Genomic DNA, 19006 nt, shown 5'->3' on the forward strand with positions numbered 1-19006 from the left:
CAACCTCATGGTTCCTAGTCGGATTCATCAACAACTGCGCCACCACGGGAACTCCCAAATGTGGTTCTTAAGATCAAAACCTACCATCCAACACCACACCCCCAGTGGTATACAACTATCAAAATCCAGAAAGTAACAAAAGATGGAGGGCGTGGAGAAATCAGAGCCTTCATTCATTGCTGGTTGGAATGTGAAGTGGAGCAGCCACTGGAGAGGTGTCTGACAGTTCCTCAAAAAATTAAACACAGGGAGTTCCCTTCGTGGTGTAACGGAAACGAATCCAACTAGTATCCATGAAGATGTGGGTTCAATCCCTGGCTTTGCTCAGTGGGTCAGGGATCCAGCATTGCTGTGGCTGTGGTGTATGTAGGCCGGCAGCTGTAGCTCCAATTCGACCCGTAGCCTGGGAACTTCCGCTTGCCGCGGGTGCGGCCATAAAAAGCAAAAGAAATAAAAAAGAAATTAAACACAGGGTCAACAGGCACATGAAAAGATCCTTGACATCAATAATCATCAGAGAAATGCAAATCAAAACCACAATAAGATTATCACCCCACACCTGTCAGCATAGTTAGCATCCAAACTCTACAAATAACCAATGTTGGCAAGGATGTGGAGAAAAGGGAACCCTCTTACACTGTTGGTGGGAATGTAAATTGGTGCACCACTGTGCAAAACAGTACGGAGATTCCTTAAAATACTAAAAATAGAGTTTCCGTATGATACAGCAATCTCAATCTTTGCATAAGGAAAAGATGGAAACTCTAATTCAAAAAGATACATGCACCCCCAATGTTCACAGCAGCCCTGTTTACAATAGCCAAGACGTGGAAGCAATGCAAGTGTTCATCAACACAGGAATGGATAAAGAAGCTGTGGTACATATACACAAACATACACTATACTCGGCCGCCAAAAAAGAACAGAATTTTGCCATTTACAGCACCATGGATCAACTTGGAAGGCATTACGCTAAGTGAAATAAATCAGAGAAAAATAAATACTGTATGACATTCCTTACATGTAGCATCTAAAAAGCACAACAAACTAGAAAAAAAGCAGACTCACAGATACAAAGAACTAGTGGATACAGTGGGGGGAGGGGCAATATGGGGGCTGGGGAATGGGAGGGACAAACTACTGGGTGTAAGGATGTATTGTACAACATGGGGAAATCAAAAGTAAACGTTAATAAAAATTGTACAAAAATAAGTGTTTTGGCTGTGCCCATGGCAGGTGGAAGTTCCTGGGCCAGGGACTGAACCCCCACCACAGCAGTGACCAGAGCCATGGTAGTGAAAATGACAGATCCTTATCCAGTGAGGCCACCAGGGAACTCCAAAAATTTTTAAAAAATAAAATGTTTTGCCCTTTTCAAAAAAAGGCATGGCTCAGCGGTTAATAAATCTGACTACATCCATGAGGACGCAGGTTCGATTCTTGGCCTCATTCAGTGGGTTAAGGATCAGGCGTTGCCATGAGCTGTGGTGTAGGTGGCAGACATGGCTCAGATCCCGCGTTGCTGTGGCTGTGATGTAGGCCAGCAGCTATAGCTCCCATTCAACCCTTGCCTGGGAACCTCCATATGCTGCTGGTGTGACCCTAAAAAGCAAAAAAAAAAAAAAGTGAAAGACAGGATCATCATGTGACCCAGTAATTCAAGTTCTCTCTTTTGTGTGTGTGTGTGTAGCTGTGATTTTTAAATTAAGAAATAGGGAGTTTCTGCTGTGGCACAGTGGGTTAACAATCCAGCTTGTCTCTGTGGTGTTGCCAGTTCAATCTCCAACCTGGAGCATCTCCAACGGATGCGGCTTGGACTCGATCCCTAGCCAGGGAAGTTCCATATGCCATGGGTATGGAAGAAGGAAGGAAGGGTGAGTTCCCCAGTGGCTCACTGGCTTAAGGATCCAGCATTGTCACTAATGCGGCTTGGGTCTGAAACCTGGCCAGGGAACTTCTGCATGCAACAGAGGGGCAGGGTTGGGGGTGGGGGGAGTGTGGAAGAAAACACATACCACAGTTACCAGCACGATGGAATTCCCGTTGTGGCTCAGCTGTAATGAACCCAAATAGTGTCCATGGGGTTGCAGGTTCCATCCCTGGCCTCGCTCAGTGGGTTCACGATCCAGCATTGCCACGAGCTGTGGTGTAGGTCGTAAAAGCAGCTCAGATCTTGTGTTGCTGTGACGTAGGCTGGCAGCTGCAGCTCTGATTCGCCCCTAGCCTGAGAACATCCATATGCCACAGGTGCAGCCCTAAAAAGCAAAAAAAAATTTTTTTAATAAATAAATAAAAAAGTTACCAGCACTGCCCTCCATGGGAGGCCAGGGTCCTGGAAGCCTGGGTTTGAGCCTGAACTCTGCACACAGGAATCCAGTGCCCCAAACCAGCTTTGTCATATGGTGACCACCCAAAGTCCAAGGTGCTTGTCTGGCCACTTTGCCCTTTATCTGTGAGACCGCAGCCCAGCTACCCCTTGAGAAACCCAAAAGATTAAAGGATGTAAGGAATTGAGAATTAAGAAGTTGCACTTACCTGAGAACTTTAAAACAAACAAGTTACCCCTGCCTGCCATGGGCTTCCGTTTTACACCAACTCGAGCAAAGAACGCAGGGGCTCAGGGCTGGGAAGAGACCAGCAGTAGAGCTCCAGCTTCCCTTGGTGGCACCTTCCCACCCGCGCTTCCTCACTCACCCAGGGACTAGATGCCACTGGCCACAGCTGCGGCCACTCAGCAATCTTTTTATCACCGGGTCTGGGCCGGCCGAACTCCGCCCAGGGGTAGAAGCGCAGCCAGAGGAGGGACTGAGGAAGGAGGAGGGGACACAAAGGGGGCGGGAGATTCCCAAGGAAGATATTGGACCCCCAGGAGACTGAAGGCGGCTAGACTAAAGTGGAGGCGAGGAGAAAGGAGTACTGATTTCTGGATCCTAAGGTGTCGCTGAAGCGTTCGGTGGGTCTTGGAATGTGGAGGTGGGTGATCACCGATAAGGCCCCCAAGACGTAGTTGCCAGGGTGGAGGGGTGGCGGTCCAGCCCTGGAAGGGGATCCTCGGAGACAAGCGGAGCTGTGGAGGAAAGGAGGGTCGCAGAAGAGAGACTGTGGCTTGTAACTGCTAACCCCGCTGTGACAGCGCGCTGCTCGAGGGCAGCCCAGGGCGCAGGCGCGAGACGGACAAGCCTCGCGCCGCCGCAGGCCCCGCCTACAGGCCGCACTATGATTGGCGCCGCTGCCATAGGGCGGAGCCGGCGGTCGCAGGCGGGGCGGCGCCTGCGCAGCACGGGGCCCCGCGCGCGGGCGGGTGGGCGGAGCGGGCCCCCCGAGCGGGGGCTGGCGAGCGCGGGGAGGGGGCCGAGAGGGCGGCAAAGCCGGCGCGCGCCCGGCTGGGGGCGGAGGGTGGGGGCCTGAGGGCCGGAACAGCCGCGGCAAGTGGCGGCGGCATCGGTGGAGGCAGCTGAGACGGCGGCAGTGCGCGGGGGTCCGGGCAGCGACGGCGGCGAGCCGAGGAGGCGGGCGCGATGGAGCGGAAGAGGTGGGAGTGCCCGGCGCTCCCGCAGGGCTGGGAGAGGGAAGAAGTGCCCAGAAGGTCGGGGCTGTCGGCCGGCCACAGGGATGTCTTTTACTATAGGTGAATGAACGTGCCGGCCGGGCAGGGCCCCAACGGGCGCCTCCCAGCGGCCTCTGCGGCGGCCTGGGTGCCCCGACCCGGGCCGCGGCCTGGGCCCCGCGCGTGCGTTGTGCGTGCGTGCGTGCGTGCTGGCGCGCGGCAGGCGCCTGGCCCCATGCGCGTGCGTGCCCGCCGGGGCCGAGCCCAGTGCGCGTGCGTGCCCGCCAGGGCCCCTGCTCGTGTGCGTGCTCTCGCAGCATGGCCGCATGGCTCTGGGACAGGTCCCCGGCTGCTGGCGGCCTTTGTTTGGCCGCCGCGGGGAAGCGGCCGGCTGGGCGAGGGGCCCCCTGGCCCGGGCCAGACGCCGCTGGGAGGCGGGGGTGGGGGCTGGGCTGTCCCTTTGATCCGCGTGGGGCGCTCCAGGGGCGGTGTGCACACCGAGGCGGGTGGCGAGCCAGGGGTTCGGGGAGCAGCGTTCGACCTGGAGGTCTAGGGAGAGGGCTAACTTAGATGCAGTTTCCTGAGCCCTTCCCAGGGTGGCCTAAACTCCACAGCATGTCTTTTAAGAGCCACCCCTCCCCCATCCTTGGGTGCGTTTCAAGATCAGCGCCCCCCTTGGGTTTTGGCCCCTCCAGCCGCCAGATGGGGGATATGAGATTTGTGGGCTCTTCTCACCCAAATTGAAAGGGGGGCTGCCCTTGGCTTTGGAAAAGTGACAAGGATCCTTCTCCACAAACAATTAGTAGGCGACTGGAAACCCAGCCCCAGACCGTCGGCCACCTGCTGTTTGCCTTCTTCCTTTTTTTTCTCCTGACTGGTGGAAGATGGTTTTGTGTCTGAGCCAGCTTTGATGGCTCACTCCCCTTTGCTTCAGGACTCTGGAGAAAGGAAGGCAGGCAGGACACCTGCCACGTGTTGAATGCCTGCCCAGTGATGGGGTTGTGCAGCAGGTCCTGGCCTTGCTAACCCCTTTTGGAGGGGAGTAAGTAAGGATGTGATGGCACCTTGTTCAGAACAAGTTCAGGTTCTAGTTTCTGAAAGGGGAAACAAGACTGACATCCCCCAGTGTGAGCCGTATTTGGCTGGGATCCCATAACTTCAGGCATGAGATGGTGGAATTAAGCATTTCTTAGAGGTGTATGTGTGTCCCCCTTTACTGCCACTGTGAGATCACTCCATTGCTGGCTCTTTAGAAAACCTGAATCCTACTTCTGTAGTCCTGTAGTTCTACAGTGCTGTAGTTTGGTAGTCTGTGAAGAGGCCTCAGGCCAGGACCCACCTGCTCATTTAATTCCGATCATGTTTGTTGCTCACTTCCTTTTAGATCTAAAAACCAAGGCAAGTCTCAGCTTCTAGTCCTTTGTTAATTTAATGGATGTCTTTTCAGCACCTGCTGGGGGCCTGTCCCAGTCTTTTTTCTGGGAGTGAGACCCAGGCCCTCCCCTCCTGGGTGACAGCTGGTGCCCCAGCCATCACCCCATTCCTTTCGAAGTTACATGTGATGACGTACACAGAGATGCAGGATCTGTGAGGGACAGATGATGCGGATGCCTGCTTGAGCGAGGGCCAGTCAGGGAGTGCTTGTCTGAGGAAGTGACACAGAGCTGAGCCCTGGCCAAGGAGCTGGGAAGAGTGGTCCAGGGAGTGCAGACAGCCTGTGCAGAGGATTGGACACTGAACCAAGGCCAGCATGGCTAGAGGGCCCCAGACCATCATCACCCACTTCTCGTCCCCGCCTGCTAGAGCCTCTCAGGGCCTTAGCCAGTGGGATCCCACTGCAAGGCCCTGTCCTGAGCACTGGGGTCTGGTGGTAGGAAGAGCTTCAGACTGAGGCTGGACAGGATGGATCTCAGTCCAGTGGGAGGTGAGGGCCTATAGGGGGGTGGTTGCGACAGGTCCATTGCTCTCCCAGCCCTGGCAGGTAGGTGATCTGGGGAGTATGTGATAGGGAACCTGTGGTGTTTTCTGGAATGTGGGTCCTTGGCCTTCCCACCACCTGCTGGAGCCACTGCTGAGTCAGGCAACTGGGCAGGAGCACAGGGATTTTCTTGGTTCTCTTAATGCAGAGGGAAGGCAGATCTCAGGGGCCCTGAGTGGGACAGCCCTATCTTTGGATCCTAGCCCTGCCCCTAGGGATGTGGAACCTGTGATTTTTCTGGTCCAGAGAGTGGGAGGGAGCAAGGATGCTCTTTGCAAGATTGTCATACAGGCAGGTAAGGTAGGGTGACCTCACAGACCATCCTATGGAGGTGTCCCCACAGAGCCCTCTGACTTGGCACCAGGAGGTGGGGAGGGGGCCACTGAATGAAGCAGCCTCATTGCCTGACAGTGTCTATCAGGCAAAAGTTAAGGGCTCTTGGGAAGTTAGTGCCTTGACTGGGGTAGTCATTTTTTGGATGTGTGGAATAGGACTTTCAAAGGCAGAAATCTGCTTAGGAGAGCAGAAGGTGCTCAGCAGGATGCTGTAACCAGCTGCAGATTGCTGTTTGGGTCTCACTTTGGCGATACCACACTTACTATACCTCCTTCAGCCTTGTGTCCATGCTAGGCACTGGCTTCCATGTTCTTGGCCTGCCAGGTACCAGCCCAGCAGGTTCTAACGGCTCCAGTGCTTCAGGGGTCCCGACTCAGCCCAGAGCTGCCCTCTTTCCAGCTTCTGGCTGCCTTTCTGCTCTCCCAGGTTGGTCTGTGTTCATAGAAAGGTCACAGTGCTTGTTCTATATGTGTGGTTTTACTAAATCCAGAAGATTTTTCTTTCCTTAGATAAAGTATCAGGGACATCTTTTGTCTATACAGATCTGTAAAATCTATTTTTAAAATTGAAAGATAAGGGAGTTCCTGTCATGGCACAGTGGAAATGAATCCAACTAGGAACCATGAGGTTGCGGGTTTGATCCCTGGCCTCTCTCAGTGGGTTGGAGATCCCGCATTGCCCTGAGCTGTGGTGTGGGTTGCAGACACAGCTTGGATCCCACATTGCTGTGGCTGTGGCGTAGGCCAGCAGCTGTAGCTCTGATTCACCCCTAGCCTGGGAACTATATGCCACGGGTGCGGCCATAAAACCAAAAAAAAAAAAAAAAAAAAATTTTGAGAGATAAGGAATTCCCATTGTGGCTCTGTTGATTTAGAACCTAACTACTATCCATGAAGTTGGGGGTTTAGTCTCTGGCCTCACTCAGTGGGTTAAGGAGCCAGCATTGCTGTGACTGGTATAGGTGGGCAGCTGTAGTTCCAATTCAGCCCCTAGCCTGGGAATTTCCATATGATACAGGTGTGGCCCTAAACAAACAAACAAAGAAAGAAACACAATTAAAATTTGAGAATTCCCATTCCATTTCAATCTCTGTCCAACTCAGTAGCTGTTGGGATGTTCACCCCATTGTACAGCCACCTCCACCCTCTAGTTCCAGGGTGGTCTCATCACCCAAGGTGTCAGCCCTGTGCCAGTCAGCATCCCTCCCAGTTCCCTTTGCCCTCCTGTCCTTGGATGTGTCTCTTCTGGATATTTCTCATCCATAGGCTCACACATTGTGTCCTGTGTCTACTTCTCTCACTGAGCATCATGGTCTCAGGGTCGGTCCCCTTGGTAGCAAATGTCAGTGCTTTTCTCCTTTTTACGGCTGAATGATGCTCCCGTGTGTGGAGGGACATGTAGCCTGTTTTCACTCTGCCTATTGTGAGTCACCATGCTGTGAATAATTGGGTGTAAGTTTTTACGTGCCTGTGTATTTTGATTTCTCTCGGATGCTTAGGGGTGGACTTGCTATTTAACCGTTTGAGGACCTGCTAGGCTGTCTTCCAAAGTGCTGTGCCCTCCCCAGCCCAGCCATCAGTGTGAAGATTTGCTGGGCCCAGGGCCAGTCACTCCCAGTATAAGCTTGCTCTCTGAGCATGCATGGCAACTTTTCCTCGAAAGGAGAGTTGCCTGTGCTGGTCCACGCGGCAAGTAGGATTGCAGAGCTTCACAGCCAGGTTTACAGCGCCTGGTTTCAAGCTTTCCTGACAGGTCAGGCCTGGGCAGCTGTTTGGGGTCCTGGCCCCAAGACTTAGCATGAGCTTTTACAGCCCAGCCCCAGGGCCCTGCCATGTTGGGGAGAGGGTGGAGGTTGGCCCAGCACATCTTGGCCACTGCTGACCCCTCTCTGTCCGCAGCCCAAGCGGGAAGAAATTCCGGAGCAAGCCCCAGCTGGCACGGTACCTGGGTGGCTCCATGGACCTGAGCACCTTTGATTTCCGGACGGGCAAGATGCTGATGAGCAAAATGAACAAGAGCCGGCAGAGGGTGCGGTACGACTCCCCCAGCCAGGTCAAGGTGAGCCCCGAGGGCCTGGGCCACTCTCTGAGACCCACGTGTGGGGAGAGCCTCCTCTTGGCTTAAAGGTATAGCTCCTCGTTGAGGAAAACTTTGGCAGCCACAGAAAAGCAGAAAGAAGGTAGGAAACCAGGCACCGTCTGTCCCCAGGAACCACTGCAGGCCCACCTCCCAGGCCCTAGGAGGCAGCTATTGTCCACACTTGATCTACTGGTCTCTGGTGGGCATCTCTTGAGTTTGAGGGGCTTTGTCCGGCATGCCCTGGCTACAGAGCAGACCTGGCCGGAGTGCCTCCAGGCCCGTGCTCCTCAGAGAACAAGGCAAGAGGGCAGGTGTATGTTCCAAGCTCCCTTTGTAGCCCCACCACAGGAGTGGTCTGAACCTCGATTTGGCATTGCCCCCAGATCCGTGGGTGACCCAGGGCCTGTCCCCCAGAGCTCAGGAGGACACAGCCTACTTGCTAACTGGAGGCCGGCTGAGGACCCTGCCCATACATGTCTCTACAGGGCAAGCCTGACTTGAACACAGCCCTCCCGGTCAGGCAGACGGCATCCATCTTCAAGCAGCCAGTGACCAAAATCACCAACCACCCCAGCAACAAGGTGAAGAGTGACCCCCAGAAGGCCGTGGAGCAGCCCCGGCAGGTGAGCCCTCACACACGCCCTAGTGGTCACGGCAGGAGGCCCAGCTCGAGTCAGGCGGGTGCCACAGCTTGGTCGGTCCTCAGGCTCCAGGTCCCCCAGGGCTGCAGGAAGCAGAGCCAGCCCACACGGGGGCACGGGGGCCACCTCGGACCTACCATTCTCGAGTAGGTCAAGGAGAGTTGTGTTAAATAAGATCCTATGAAAGCAATTTTCTGACCTGTTTTTCAAAAACTGAGAGTTACACTATGCAGGCATTTTCATGTGTATTTACAGCGCCTAGTAAACAGTGGGTGTGGGGGCTGGGCCAGCAGGAGGCTGCGGTTGGCATCAGGGGACACACTCGGGGCCCCGCAGATCCCAGGGGCCCCTGTCATCGCCGCTGGCCATAGTGCCATTTGGGTGGTGGCCTTCCAGGTAGCAGTTGGGAGACCCGTGTGTCTTCTTGTCCAGGTTCAGAACCACTCCCGTTAGGGTGCTCTCCCTAAGGTCTCAAGGTGAAGCAGAAGGTGCGAGTTTGTTGTACCCTTGGGGGCTTCTGGGTCCCCTATCAGTACCAGGCAGTGCCCATGGACCACGCTCAGGCCATGGCAAGGCCAGCTGAGTCTGTTCACCTGGGGCCCCTAGTCACTGGGCCCAGGGTGCAGGTTGGACCTCTAAACTCCCAAGTTCAGAGTGAGGGGAAACACTGTCCAACGCAAGTCTGATGTCTCTGGAGTGGCCCCTCCTGGGTCCCATAACTTCCTCCTCTCCCAGTCAGGTGCCCAAGCCACCCGACAAGTTTTGGGGGAGGTCAGAGATCACGCTGAGACCACTGTGCTACCCGGGGTCACTTTGTGGGGTTGGACAGCCTGGCTGTCCTGTTGTCCTAACATCTGTCTGTGGCGGCAGCTGTTCTGGGAGAAGAAGCTGAGTGGTCTGAACGCCTTCGACATCGCAGAGGAGCTGGTGAAGACCATGGACCTCCCCAAAGGCTTGCAAGGTAACCCAGCCCTACAGCCTGGTAAATGGCCGCTGGTAACCCAGGGTGGGCCTTGTTCCCTCCAGCCAGGGCCAGTCAGGGTGCACCTTACCATGGAGGCACGGGCAGGGCCAACTGCAGCTCGGCCAGTGGGGGTGGACTGGAACGGCAACTGCAGGCTGTTGTAAAGGGAGGTTTGGGGACACAGTTGAGACCCAGGGGAACAAGGCTGGTTCCGGCAGTGAGTGTCCTCCTGTGCCCTGCAGGCGTGGGTCCTGGCTGCACAGACGAGACACTGCTCTCGGCCATCGCCAGTGCCCTGCACACCAGCACCATGCCCATCACTGGGCAGCTCTCGGCCGCCGTGGAAAAGAACCCCGGGGTGTGGCTCAACACGGCCCAGCCACTTTGCAAGGCCTTCATGGTGACGGACGAGGACATCAGGTAGCGCCTGCCCCATGTCTCCCCACCCTCTGCTGCGCTGGGTGTGACACTGATGTGGCCGGGGCAGGCGCAGAGCAGGGGAGTGTCAGGGGCTGCCTTTGCAGCAAGACTTGATTATTCCATCAGGCAGGCGCTAGTGGGGGCTGCCTTCTCAGTATAGGACAGGGCTCCCCTGTGCCCGGCCGCACGAGGGTGCACCCCACCCCTGCCCTTGGCACCTGAGGCCTCTGGGTGCTTGCAGGGGGGTTGGGGGTGGGGAAGTTGGGAACAGGCTGGGTGGGGGAGGAGAGGCGGGATGTCTCAGGCCCTGAGTGCTGGGCCAGCCCTTGGCCAGAGCCCTGTGGGTGGTGTCTGGGTGCAGGAGGAGCCATCTGGGAAGGCCTCCCAGAAGATGGCTGGAACCTGCTCTGGGTCAGAAACACCCAGGAGGATGAGGCAGAAGGACGCACATCCTTGTTTGGCTTGGAAACCACGGAGCACAGCTGAGTTCAAGAGGAGGCAGGGTCTTGAGGTGCTAGAAGCCACAGGAGCTGCTCTTGCAGTATCGGGGAGGTGGTTTTGGGACTAGAGCTCAAGCCAGGTGGTGTGAGGGGAGCCCTGTGCCCATGAGAAATGAAGATACCACAGCCCCTTGTGTATGTCGCGGGCAGCTCCTCCCAAGGGGAAGGGCAGGTGTGAAAGTGTAAGGAAAGAACACAACTTTCAGAAAAGTACGTGCAAGTCTACTGCTGAGCAGAACTTGTAGAGAGAGAAGGTCATTGACTTGAGAAGCCATGTCACGGGTCAGGCAGTGCCCTTGGTCCTGCTTGAAGAGGGGGCCTATGGCCGGCAGCTGTGTGGAGAGGGGGGCACCCCCACGGTGTTGGCGGGAGGGACTGGCCAGCAACAGTCAGTTGGGTCCACGTCGTGAAGGTGTGTCTGAAGGCAGCAGGGAGGGGACGGGGGGGACCTGCAGGTGCTGGGGAGGGGGTGATATAAACACAGGGGGGAGGGCCAGGGTCTGTGTCTGTCTGAGGACGGGGTGGGTACCCCATCCAGAGGCCGCACCAGATCGGGAAGGGAGACAGGTTCCAGGGTAGCTGTCCCATGTACTTCTGCACGTCCTTCCTGGTCTGCCCCGAGGCGGGATGTTCCCTGGCCAGCAGGTCCGTGTGTCCCCAGGAAGCAGGAAGAGCTGGTGCAGCAAGTTCGCAAGCGGCTGGAGGAGGCGCTGATGGCCGACATGCTGGCCCATGTGGAGGAGCTGGCCCGGGACGGCGAGGCCCCTCTGGACAAGGTGGGTGCCGACGAGGAGGACGAGGATGAGGACGACGACGAGGAGGAGGAGCCTGACCAGGACCAGGAGATGGAGCACGTCTAGAGCAGGTGCCAGGTGGACCCCAGGCCATATCATGCACTCCAGCCGTGACTGCAGGATGGGGGGGCGGTCCATGGAACCTGCCTCTGGGCAGTGGCAGCAGTGCTGGGCTGGCACGTCCCCAAGAGTTCCTGTCTCCATGGAGAACGAGCTGATGGTGTGCTCTTCCTGTCCCACAGAGGCCTGCCTGCCAGGCCACCTTCGGACTCAGCCCTTGCCACACTGGGACCAGGCTTGGTGGCCCAGCCCAGCCAGGAGGAAGGTGGCTTCTCCTCACCCTGTCCAGGTGTGTCCCCTCCCCCAGGTCTCGGGGGCACGGCTGGAGGATGGCCCTTGCCCGTCATACTTGCCACATTTGCTCTTGTCTCATGAGCCTGGGGCCATCACTGCGAGTCGCTCCAGGGCTGTCTGCAGCAGGCCCTTCGGTGGGGTCATCGCTCACTCTGGACGTAGACCAGCTGGTCCCTGCGGCCACTGTCCTGGGCTCCTCACACAGGACAACTGCCACCGGGCAGCCTGTAGAGCTCCCCATGGGGCTGGAGAAACATTTTGGAACAGTCTTGCCTCCGGACCTGTGCAAGCGAGAAGTCACGTTCAGGGTCCCCATCAGCTCTTCCACAAGGGGTGCGGGAAGGCTCCCCTGTGCCCACTGGTGGGGCAGGGCACACCTGAAGCAGATGGTTCCTTCAATAAATCCATGGGACAAATGAGGCCGGATGTCCCCGTAGCTGCTCCACCCTCTGTGTTGGCCTCATGTGGACAGGAACTCCGGCCTTGGCGCCCCCGGGGGCACAGCTGGAGGATGGCCTTGCTGTCTGTCCAACTGCCTGACAGTCGGTGCCATGGATGGAGAACTACTCAAAGCTGGGCCCACCAGGCCAGGCTCTGAGGCAGCCTTCAGCAGGGACAGTGACACTCACCTGGCAGGGTGGGGCCTCATGCCTCCTATCCCTCCCGCGTCCCTCCTGAGGCATGTTTCACACTTGGGCCCAGGCAGCAGCCTCGGCCAAGCATCGGGTTTAGAGGCCATCAGAGTCCTGCTACTTACCTCCTGCAGCCGGAGTGCCCTTGGCCAGGGCGGCTTCCACTGCTTTGAGTGGACCCCGGCCAGCTCCCCTCCCTCAGCTAGAGATGTGAACCATGGGCCAGTGGCACCCCACAGCCAGCCAGCCTTGTCTCAGCCCTGCCCTGTCTGCAGCTGTGACTGACAGGGGGCCCAGGTCACTGCCCGTTTGGCCACTCTGAGCTGTGCTGTGGAGGGCTTGCTGGGCAGGGATGATGGTGACAGTGGGAGGCCCTCAGGGCAGTGGCTCGCTGCCTGGTCCCAGCCAGGGCTCTGGCCCGGAGGTTGGGCTGACCACATCCTTCCAAGTCAAAGCACAAAACCCTAAGGACCGTGAACTCTGCCCCACAGAGGCTGCAGTACCAATGCCAGGGGCCAGGAAGACCCCTCTGCTGAGGCTGCGGCACTGAGGGAAAACTGGGTGGGGCCACATGAGGCTCCTCTGGTTGGCATCGAATAAAGCGTGTTGGGCAAGTGTGGTCTGGACTTTGGTTTATCCACATCCCAGAGTTTGTGTCAAAGTGATAGGAGCCTCCCTGGCTGAAGTTCATTATCCTGTCCTAGGCTGGGACAGGAGGGAGCAGTGGGCAGCCACACAGCCGCTGCCCCCAGCTTCTCACCTTCCTGGACCCCCAGTGCTCCTGTCCCCATCCATAGCTGGTCAGGGCCTTGGTGCCCAGACCCCTTCTTACACTCCTGTGTGGGGCTTTCTGTCCCCAACCCCCAGCGGCCCTTCTGCCTGCGTCCTCTGCTCTGCAGTCAGCCCCGGCTGCCCACAACTACCCCTGGTTTCCAAGAGGAATCTAAGGCTCAGGGGTGCCAGCTGGGAGAACTCAGCAGGGCCCCTGCAGCTGACTGCCCAGCCTGTGGCCACTGAGAAGTCCTGAGCAGCTACTTACTGCAGGACCTCAGTAGGTAAGTCAGGGCCCGGCCCCCCACCCATCAGCAGTCAGGCCTGAGGGTGAAAGGCCACCACTGCTGCCACACAATCCTCTGTGCCCCAGGGTGTGTCCGACCCAGCTGCTGCCCTCCCACATACCACCCTCCCTCCTGAACCCTCCTCTATCCAGCGACCCCCCGGCAGCCATGGACTAAAGAGAGGGCTCTCGCCTCGCCTCTACCTGGTGCATGGCTACCCTGGTACAAACTGGGTCAGGAGTTCGTGAACTCCACCTCCATGTCCCCTGGGCAACTGTAACAGGTCACCATCAATATAGTGGCTAAAATGATAGCCTGAGGTCAGGGGCCTCATGGAGCTAAACCCAGGCCTGAGCAGGGTTAGTCTTTCCAGAGACACCAGGGGAGAGTCGTTCGTTTGCTCCTTTTCCAGCTTCTGGAGGTGCCTCATCCCTGACTCGCGGCCCCTTCCTACATCCTATTAGCCAGCAGCAGGCAATGGTGCCTGAGGACAAGTTGGAAGTTTCTGGGTCAGGGAAGAGGCAGCAGGACGTGTAGGAGCAGAGGGACCAGCTCACTTGAATTTCTAGAAAAGTCCAATAGGACCCCACCAGCCACATGTGGCCATGGAAGTTCAAACTGCTTACAACTAATTAAGCATTGTGTTCTCAACTGCCCTGGCCACACTTGCTAGTGTCTACTGAGTGAACAGAGTGGATAGAGAACAAACATCACACCTTTCCACAACAGGGATTCTGAGCCTTGGCAGGGGCAACACACCCGCAAGTTCAGGTAAGTTTTGTCAAGACCTAAGGGGCTTGGGAGTTCCCACTGTGACTTAGCGGTAATGAACCTTACTAGTATCCATGAGGATGTGGGTTTGACCCCTGACCTCACTCAGTGGGTTAAGGGTCTGGCATTGCTGTGAGCTGTAGTGTAGGTCACAGATGCTCCGATCTGATGTGGCTGTGGTGTAGACTGGCAGCTCCAGCTCTGATTCGACCCCTAGCCTGGGAACTTCCATGTGCCACAGATAAAAAAAAAAAAAAAAAAAAAAAAAAAAACGAAAGAGGAAAGGCTTAAGGGGCTCAAAAAGTGATTACCGAAGTGTCTATCAACAGATGAATCCATACAGAAAATTCAACCCTTCGATATATGGAGCATCAGCCTCGAAGAGGAGAGAAGCACTGACCTCACTACCCCATGGATGGACCCTGAGAACACAGTGCAAGAAGCAGACAGAAACATGCTGCCGTGGTAATTAGGTGTCAGCCTGACTGGGTTAAGAGATGTCCAGATAACTGGTAAAACATTTCTAGAAAAAAATGAGCATTTGATTCCGTAGACCGAGTAGAGATCCATCCTCACTAACTTGGGCATCATCTGACCCTTCAGGGGCCCAGATGGAGCAAAAAGGCAGCAGAAGGGCAAATTCTCTCTTTTTTTGAACTGGGCTGTCCCTCCTTTCCGGCCTCACGCGCTGGAGCTTCCTGGCTCTCAGGCCCTTGGCCAGGGACTAATCACACGGCTTCCATAACCGCTTGGCCCATTCCTGATATGTCTCTCATAAATGTCTACATATAACCTGTTATCTCTGTTTCTCTGGAGAGGCCTGACGGATATGCCTGCAGAGCATGTGAGTCCATGCTTGGGAGATGTCAGGAACAGGTAAATCCATGGGTCAGTGGTTGCCAGGGGCTGGAGCAGTAGGAGGTTTGGGGGTAATGGCTCAAGTGTACTGGGTTTCTTTTTTTGGCTGATGACAATGTTCTAGACTTGATAGTGATGATGGTTACACTGAGCCCGCGTCCTAGTGGCCACCCAAGTCACTGCAGTGACAATGCCAGGTCCTTAACACTGGGCCATCAGGGAACTCCCCCTTGACTATTTCTTACTCTCTCAAAATGTGACCTCGAAAGAGGCACCACTGCCACTCCACGTTGGGCACCACTGGAAGGGCACAGGGGGGCTAAGCTCAGAGCCAGGCTCCTGCCAGGCCTTGCTGGCCGTAGCCATCTTCATCACAGTGTTGTGCTTTTTGGGTATAGCTAAAACTCAAAAAAGGTCAAGTATCACTAAAGTCCCCATGGTGGAAGAGAGCCAGGCCCAGCCCTATGCTCCCCAAACCCAGGATTTCAATGGTTTTGGTGGCTGCTCCTGGCATTTTCCTCTATGCCTCTAAATGGATTTGCGCAGCTTTCCCCCAGTCCCTCTGCTTCTTCTGCTTGCTTTTCATTCTCCTCCCCAGCCCCTGACAACCAGGAACCCGTCCTCTGTGTCTGTGGATGTGCCTGTTCTAGACGTTTCCCATGGAGTCACACACTGTGTGTCCTTCTTTGTCTGCTTCTCTCACTGAGCATCATAGTCTCCAGGTTCATCCACGTGGTAGCGAGTGTTGGGGCTTCTCCTTTTCAGGCTGAGTGATGCTCCCATGTGTGGAGAGACCACATTTGTTTATTCATCTTCCTTGAGGACACATCTTTCCTGACACTGATGGTTGCCTCCTTTAGACTTTAAATCTATGCAGAAGTAAAGAGAAGATAAAGCAGAATCCCAGGTGCCCCCAGCAGGCTGCTCGCAAGCCCTGCCATCTTGCTCCTCTCCCTGTCCACCTACTCCCCACCCAGGGGGATTTTGATGCTGTTTTCATCGACAGAAATTTCCAAATGAATCTCTCATAGGAATTTTTTTTAAGTTAAATATTTTTATTGTGGAAGGTTTTGAGATACACCAAATAGACTCATGAAGTCCACAGGTGCCAATACCTGGCCTCAGCATGGTGCCAGGGTCCTGGTTACCTCCCAACCACACCGCTCCAGATCCCACCTCCCTTGGTGTTTCATTCCAACACTGTCTTAGAATAAGCACACCCAGAGCAGGGTTGATTGTTAAGTGACCATCTCTGCCCACCGCCTACACTCACTAGGGAAACATGACATGGGGGAGGTGGATCTCAGCTGGGTGGTTCTGCACCCGGGGGACATGTCTGAGGACATTTGGGGCTGTCACATCTGAGGAGCTGTGGTGTGTTGCATACCCCCCCCCAGATATGTTCATGTACCCATCCCTAAACCTGAGGATGTGATGTGACCTTGTGTAAAAATAGGGCCTTTGCAGATGTCACTGGTTAAGATGAGGTCACACTGGAATAAAGTGGCCCTGAATGCAATAGCTGGTGCCCTTATAAGAGGAAAGGACACACACACAGGGAGATGAAAGCCATATGGCACGGAAGCCAAGACTGGCATGATGTGGCCACAGACCAAGGGACACCAAGGGTTGCAGGCAGCCCACAAAAGCTGGAAGAGGCAGGAAGGATCCCCCCCACTGGAACCCTCAGAGAGAACAGCCCTGGAGTTCCCTGGTGGCCTGGTGGTTAAAGTTCCAACGTTGTCACTGCTGGGGCTCTGGTTGCTGCTGTGGTGCCAGTTCGATCCCTGACCTGGGAAACTTCTGCATGCCACAGGCACAGCCAAAAAAAAAAAAAAAAAAAAACAGCCCTGACTAGGCAACACCATGATTTTGGACTTCAAGTTTCCCAAATGGGGAAATGAATTGGTGTTTTAAGTACCCCCATGTGTGCTAACTTGTTAAGACCACAGAAAACTAAAACAGAGTCTGGGGGAGAAGGGACTCCTGGCATTGAGGGGGTGGGAGTCAGGGAGGCTGCTCCACACCCCACAGTGCCTGGAAAGCCCCCAGAGAATGACTTGGCCCTGAATGTCCAAGGGCCCAGGGCGGAGCTGTGCCTTGGGGTCTAGCACTGCCACTTCATTTGTAGTTCACCCTGGTCTGTTCATCCTTCCCTCCATCTTATTTCTGGTGCATTTTAGTGCCCACTCAGGCATCATCTTCTGCCCCTCTGAAATATTCTTCACTGTGAAAATCACTTATAGAGGTCAGTGTAAAAGGACTTTCAAAGAGCATCACCATAGGGTCATCATGAACAAATACATACAAACATCCAACAGGTCAGTGTCCACATATCCCCAACTGCACGTTGAAACAAAACTCTGGAGGCCCAGTCCTCCCCTTTCTGTCTTCACTCCTGTCCATTTGTTGCCTGACAGCCTCCTTTTAAAATCATTGTCTTGGGAGTTCCTGTCATGGTGCAGCAAAAACAAATCTGACTAGGAACCATGAGGTTTCGGGTTCAATCCCTGGCCTGGCTCAGTGGTGTAAGGATTGGGCATTGCTGTGACCTGTGGTGTAGGCCGGCAGCTGTAGCTCCGATTCACCCCCTAGCCTGGGAACCTCCATATGCCACAGGTGACTTAAAAAAAAAAAGTTGTCTTTGCTCCTGATGGCCGGCTCCCCCCACACCCCGGTAGCTACAGTCAGCCCCCCTGAGTGATCCCCCAGCCCCACCTTCCTCACCTTCCTGTGGTAGCAGGAAGGTTTCTTCATTTACTTTTTCCCTCATTTTGCTGGAGTGCATTCTGCAGTATGCAAAGCTAATTTGAGGACCTCAGGCCTGTCACAGGAACTGGGCTAAATGTGGCCTGAAAGTCAGGAAAGACATTAGGGGGAGGGAGGGTTCCAGGAACAGGGACCAAGGCAGAGGACTGAAAGCTTCCATGGAAGGAGGGGCACCTGCCAGGGAAGACAGTGCCAGAAGAGAAGCGGTGGATGAGGTGAAGGACCATCAGTTGACAGCTGTGGCCAAAAGACTACATGGGATCGAGAGGGGTACGCAGGTTGGGTAAGGATGTCAGTAGACCCAGAGGAGAGGCCAGTGCTGGAAAAAAGGGGCAGGACATCCCCTTTTCCACCCAGAGAGCCCATGCAATTGGCCTGAGGTTCTGCAGACAAGCTGGGATTGAGGCAAGGGTTCCCTGGGAGACTGGGAGGAGGCAGGGTCCATCCTACTCCCAGACCATCCGTTTACCAAAAGAAATCCCATAAGGGGAACCAGACTATCATTCCTTTGCCCCAAGGAAAGAAGGGACTGAAGGGCCGCTGGCTGAAGGGCTGCTGGGACAGGCTGCATTTAGAGGTGGGCACACTGGGCTGCTCATCAGAGGGAGGTGCTCAAGTCCGAGGGCTCTGGCCAGTCGAAACCAGCCCAAGCCAGGAAGCACCAGCTCGTGCTGCAATCTAGGCTCGGGGCACACTCCCGGACTGGGGGATTTAGGTGCCTGTGACCTCTCTGGGAGGCCCCTGAGGCTAGATGCCTACGGAGACCGCGCTGGGGAAAGGGGCCAGAGTCCGTAGCACAGCCCGGGCGCGAGGGGCCTCGGGTGATGGACCTCGGCCATGGGGCGGGGACTGAGGCGGGGCGCCTTCGCGCCCGGAGGGCCCAGGCAGCCGCGGGCACTTACCTGCGGCCGCGGGCGCACGTGCCTGCGCGCCCGGGCTGTCTGAGCGCCCGCGGCAGGGGTGGCCGCGCCACGTGACCGCCCCTCCCGCCCCGCGCGTGCGCCCTGCCCGGCGCCCCATTGTTGGCGGCAGCCGCGTCACGGGGGCGGGGCCGGGGCGGGGCGGCCGGCGGCCGGAGGGAGGCGGCGGGAGGGCGGAGGAAAGGAGCGTCCGCGCCGCCGCCGCCGCCGACGAGCCGCCGCCGCCGAGGAGCAAGCAGAGCCGCGCCGCGCCGCCGCCGCCCGCGCCCGAGCAGCCCCGCCGCCGCCCCGCCCCGCCGCTGGATGCCGGCGGCCGGCGGCCGAGCTCCCAGAGGCGGAGGGCGGCGGCGCGGGCGGCGGCGGCGGCGGGGGCGGCCGGCGGCCG

General features: G+C 56.4%; 1 protein-coding gene across 4 annotated transcripts; it reads left to right on the top strand.

Annotated features, from left to right (window-relative positions):
• Nucleotides 3304-12859, top strand: MBD3 (methyl-CpG binding domain protein 3). 4 transcript variants are annotated; one of them, XM_003122994.4, is made up of 7 exons: nt 3304-3532; nt 7760-7919; nt 8426-8563; nt 9452-9542; nt 9788-9965; nt 11127-11330; nt 11502-12859. In XM_003122994.4, exons 1-6 carry the CDS (start codon nt 3519-3521, stop codon nt 11323-11325), a joined length of 780 nt encoding a protein of 259 aa, XP_003123042.2. In that variant the 5' UTR covers nt 3304-3518; the 3' UTR covers nt 11326-11330; nt 11502-12859. The 4 variants fall into 4 exon arrangements, with proteins under 4 accessions (XP_003123042.2, XP_013850297.2, XP_003354028.2 ...); XM_013994843.2 differs by having other exon boundaries at nt 3318-3532; nt 11088-11330; XM_003353980.3 differs by having other exon boundaries at nt 3334-3628.

The sequence above is a fragment of the Sus scrofa genome, chromosome 2, assembly GCF_000003025.6.
Source record: "Sus scrofa isolate TJ Tabasco breed Duroc chromosome 2, Sscrofa11.1, whole genome shotgun sequence".
Classification (NCBI taxonomy): Eukaryota; Metazoa; Chordata; class Mammalia; order Artiodactyla; family Suidae; genus Sus; species Sus scrofa.

What these genes read in the sequence shown, in the direction of transcription:
- MBD3 (XM_013994842.2), top strand. Translation starts at nt 3,519, where the DNA reads ATGGAGCGGAAGAGGTGGGAGTGCCCGGCGCTCCCGCAGGGCTGGGAG. An exon ending in ACTCCCCCAGCCAGGTCAAG is followed by an intron (nt 7,920 to 8,425) that starts GTGAGCCCCGAG and finishes ATGTCTCTACAG; the next exon opens with GGCAAGCCTGACTTGAACAC. An exon ending in GTGACGGACGAGGACATCAG is followed by an intron (nt 9,966 to 11,087) that starts GTAGCGCCTGCC and finishes GTCTGCCCCGAG; the next exon opens with GCGGGATGTTCCCTGGCCAG.